This window comes from Macrobrachium nipponense, chromosome 14, assembly GCF_015104395.2.
Source record: "Macrobrachium nipponense isolate FS-2020 chromosome 14, ASM1510439v2, whole genome shotgun sequence".
Classification (NCBI taxonomy): domain Eukaryota; kingdom Metazoa; phylum Arthropoda; class Malacostraca; order Decapoda; family Palaemonidae; genus Macrobrachium; species Macrobrachium nipponense.
The window spans coordinates 52,232,168-52,236,964 of NC_087207.1; the positions used below are offsets into that span (position 1 = coordinate 52,232,168).

The window sequence follows — 4,797 nt, forward strand, 5'->3', positions numbered from 1 at the left end:
CAAGCTCCAGTGGAGGGCTTTTGCTACTGAACTATGCCTCTTTTTGTACTGGGTCTATGCAAGTGCCAGACATTCGCTTGCTATGTGGGTTATTGTCTCGTATTTTACATTGCACTTCCTACATATGGGTGAGATGTTATTTTCCTCTATCGTTCTTTGGATATATCTGGTGCTTAGGGTCTGGTTTTGTGCCGCTGTTAGCATTCCTTCTGTTTCTTGAGTTCTCCCTCTGTAGCCATTGCCACGTTTCATCACTGCCACTTCTTTAGTCTGTCTCATATACCGTCAGTGCATTGGTTTATTATGCCATCCCTCCGTTCTGTTTGTCATTCTCCTGTCTCTGTATATTTATGGGTATTATTATTATTATTATTATTTTTATTACAGGAGATAAAAAGTTTAATTTGAACAATAGCCGACACTTAAAGTGATTCTTATCAGACCTCATGAATTTAGAAGAGTATATTCAATTTGCCGACTTTGCGAAAAAAAAAAAAAAAAAAAAAAAAAAAGCTTTTATGCATAGATAAATATTGTGTCTCATTCGCAGTGTCTGGTGAACATATTTGAGAAGGCGTCCAATTCCAAAGATTTCAATCAGAACACAGTTTTCCTCTCATCATTATTAAGAGAGGACTTTTGATATCAGTATTCCATCTGTCTTTCTCAAATGGTTCAGAGAAGTCGCATACAAGTCTTCTTGCTTCCTGGCAGTCTGCCATTGGCGGAATCCAGAACAGGTGTTGGCTGTGACTGCGCAGGCACAGAGAATGCCACCTGGCTAAGTCTACGACCACCAATAAAAGGTGAGAAATAGCTGGAGTCGTTCCACAGAGCTCAGAGGATCACCCTAGTGTGCATTTGCCTCAGTGTTTCTGCCTGACGTGATCATGAAGACAACGTTAGTTCTCTTCGGCTTCTTCCTGGCCTTGGCGCAGTGCCAGATCACCGAACTGACGGTAGTCTCGTGATTAACTCTATCAGACCGAATTGAAGTTACTTCAGCTAAAAAATTCAATGTTTGGGTTTTAGGCCTTTCCGAAACATTGTTTTTTATAATGAAGTATTTCAAGAATCGGAATCATGTCCCCTTTCCAAGACATGGTTTCTTCTCTGTAAAGTTTAAATTATTGTTTTCCAGATGCTAATGATTTGTCTCATGAATAAGTTCGTAAATTCTGTTACAATTTACTTTAGATTGTATATGTGTGAATTTTATTCAGAAGTTCAATACAATTATGCACTTTTCTTCTGTCTTACAGAAACGTGGAAGCGACGATTCTGGGGATACACAAGTTTCAAAAGTTAAGGTTAAACCTAGTAAGTTCCTTCAATTTTTTCTTGGGGATTTTGTAAGTTGTCATATCTCTTATTCTCTAGAGGGACAGGAAAGAAGTCCTGCAATAACGCCATTTCTTGTTTGTCCCCCCCCCACCCCCAAGGGTACGTAAGCAGAACAGAACAATGCACAGTGGAAAATGCGAAGTATGAAAGACCTTAAAATTATCCTCAAATACTAATAAGACTGAGTTTGTTTTACGTGAAGTAGTCTTTAATTAATAATTTCCTTGATGTTTTCTTCGTGGATTCTTTCATCTTATGTCATAAGCTTTGTGTACTCGCTTTCATGTTAAAGCATATATCAGCATTTTTCAAGAGTATACATAGCAAGTGATCTACTGGTCACAATAGAAGGCCAATATAATATCGTAAATGTAATAAATGTTCGTTATCTGACGTCAATAGAGAAATGTGATCACTAAGAAACTGCAAAATGTTTATTAGTTTGCAAATGAAGATCCCTTTTGTTTCTGTTCCCTAAGACATCATATCATTATTTCAACATAGACTGGAGAGAGGTATTCAGACATGACTCTTCACTTTGCAGATTGCAAACCAACTGATGCATGCACTCGTAATGGTGGCTATTGCATCGAAAATAGGAAGAAAGGAGACTGCGACGGACTCCTCTTTCCAAATGAATGCAAAACACCCTTATGTTCCTGCTGTGTAAAAGGTAAGAAGAAGAAGAGGAAGAAGAAGAAGAAGAAGAAGAAGAAGAAGAAGAAGAAGTGCTCTAAGAACAAGTAGTTCACGAAGTAGTCTTACCGTTTTCTCGAGCAATTAATTGATTTTGCGGTTTCACCTCCATATTACGAGTTCGAGGGAGATTTCTCTACTTCAATGCTAAACATTCCCTTAAATAGCCATTACTATTCTGTCCTTCAGGGCGACTGTGATTTCGACTCATTGACCCAAAGGTTGTAATCAGTTAAAAAGAACGGTGTCACCACCGGATAAAAGGGCAGTTATATGGCACAGTGGTGTATAAATAGTATTATTCAAGAAATAAGTAACCTATAGAAAAAGAACGTTTACTATGAATACAACTATAAGAAATTTCCTAGCAAGAATTTTGTATGCATTTAAGCTCGTCTTTAAAAGCTAATGTCTAGTAGCATTTCCTTATTATGTTCTTTTTAAAAAAACACATGACTTCCAGATTTCCATTCTAGACTTAAAATGTTTTTAAACTGTCCTAAACTTTGATGTCAAATATATAAGATATTTTACATTGTATTCTCGAAATGTTTGGCATAAAAAATTCTAAGCAACATTTTCCAGACTTCTTTATAGTGTAATATGTTTTGAATTTCCTCATGGGGCTCATGTCCTTTAATGGTATATGAAATGCAAGATTAATCCGAATTAAATAGCTAAGGAATTTAATGCTAGATACTGACTCAAAAAACAATTCACCATAGTACATTTTATAGTCACATCCCTTTCTCTTGGTTATAAAGAATCTGAAGACAAATGGTTTAGTGATTACTTCCAGACCTTTTTCACATTTTCTTAAAGTATCTGGACTCATTATCTCCTCCATAAGTTAGGATATCGTGCAACAGCTATCCTGGGAGATACGAAATCTCTTAGTGGCCCATGTTCGTGATCGATCGTTTCAAGATTTCTGGTAGATGAGAAATTGCATTTCTTTTTTTTTTTTTTTGTAACTACAGTGAAACTGGATGAATGCGCAGCAGGGAACGACAATTGCCCCACCAACTCAGAATGCCAGGATAAAGAAATAGGCTACGAATGCGCTTGCAATGCAGGCTTTGAGCAATGTGGAGGTGAGTATTACCGAACATTTCATACATTCTTACCTTTATGGTTTATTTGATGTAGCTGGTGCTCAAGTTATGACAATCATTTTACATTTCCTTCGGGTAACATTTTCGTCAGAGGTTCCTCGCTGATTCTCCAAAGCCTCATATCAAAATGTTATTGTGAAGACTCATTCCACAATCACGTAATAAGGTTCCCTTTTGCACAAGTTCCTTCTGTTAAACTGTGATTTTATATGGAAACTTAACCACAACAGCGAGCTTTGCAAAACTTCATTGGCGTCTCAAATTGTTGAAAATATGTCAGATATCTTTATTCATCTTTCCAAGTTGGATGAGAGTAATAAGTATTAGTACATATGAACACCACCAACACCATCATAGTTTATATTTTCTTCGTTTCACCAGATACAAATGAATGTGACAGCAATCCCTGTGGGCCAAACTCCCAGTGCCAGAATACACATGGAAGTTATGAGTGTGTCTGCAATGCTGGGTACGAATCAGTCAACGGAGCTTGTGCTGGTAAATATCACTTTCATATAAACTTCTCATTGGGATCCTATATGCTGTTAAAGTGGTCAGTGACGTGGTATGCCACTTGGATATCATGGGTTCGCATCTCCCCCTGGGTGATAAAAATAAAACCTCTGGCTCTGTATCATGATTACTTACTACTGCAGTGTGGAGTCTGTGGTGGGAGGTTGAAACCAACATATTCTTTGGAAGCTTGAATTTCGATTCAGTGGTCCCTTTGGTGTGTTTGCTCCGTGTGAATAGGTTTCGTCTACTGAAATAATATAAAAACACTAATGTCTAGGATCAGTATTTATATTGAAAATTTGATCGGTCCCAGATATTTTGAAATAACATGCGATCAATATTTGAGATTTCGCAGGTACTTTATTCATAAATCTTATTTCGGCAGGAAAGTATCTGGGTGATCATATTATTCATGTAGGACAGGCCTAATTCATCAATTTGCTACTTTCTATTTTCCTTATTCATATGGAACAGGCCTCCTTTGTCAATTTATTACATTAGATATTTCCTTGCTCATATGGAACATATTTAATTCATCTATTTGTTACTTTACATTTTTCTTATTTATTTGGAACATATATAATATATCTATTTGTTACTTTATATTTATTTATTCATATGGAACAGCCCTAAATATCATCTTATTATTTATACATTTTCCTTATTCATATGGAACATGCCTAATTTAGCATTTTTAAGCTTTATATTTTACTTATCTATATGGAACAGGACTAATTTATCAATTTGTTACTTTCTATTTTCCTCATAATTGATATCTTCTCTCTGTATGTCCTGTCATCTACTATTCATAATATATTAAACTGGAAAGGATATGGGTATTATTATTATTCATATTTAACAGACCTAATCTATCAACTTGCTGCTTTATATTTTGCTCGTAATGATCTCTTCTCTCTGCATTTCCTGTTATCTTTTATCATTTCTTCGTAACGAACGTTATACTCTTTGGAAGCTCGAATATCAAAATAATGGCCACTGCAGACCTATTCCATATGAACATATTAGAAACAAAAGGGCTTTTTAGGGTAACAGTGTGTGGCATCTTCGCTTGTTATCATGAGATTCTAACTGAACATCATCCTCAGGGAGACCTTTTGATAAAGGC

The 4,797-nt window shown here is 36.1% G+C and overlaps 1 protein-coding gene across 1 annotated transcript in view; it reads left to right on the forward strand.

Annotated features, from left to right (window-relative positions):
- Positions 1-554: 554 nt before the first annotated feature.
- The window catches only part of LOC135226101 (fibropellin-3-like), a 17,171-nt gene continuing 12,928 nt past the window's right edge, over positions 555-4,797 (forward strand). The window contains exons 1-5 of the mRNA XM_064265554.1: positions 555-959; positions 1,263-1,320; positions 1,889-2,017; positions 3,021-3,134; positions 3,537-3,653. Coding sequence (XP_064121624.1) covers positions 891-959; positions 1,263-1,320; positions 1,889-2,017; positions 3,021-3,134; positions 3,537-3,653 — 487 coding nt within the window. The 5' untranslated portion in view covers positions 555-890. The remainder of the gene's footprint in view (positions 960-1,262; positions 1,321-1,888; positions 2,018-3,020; positions 3,135-3,536; positions 3,654-4,797) is intronic.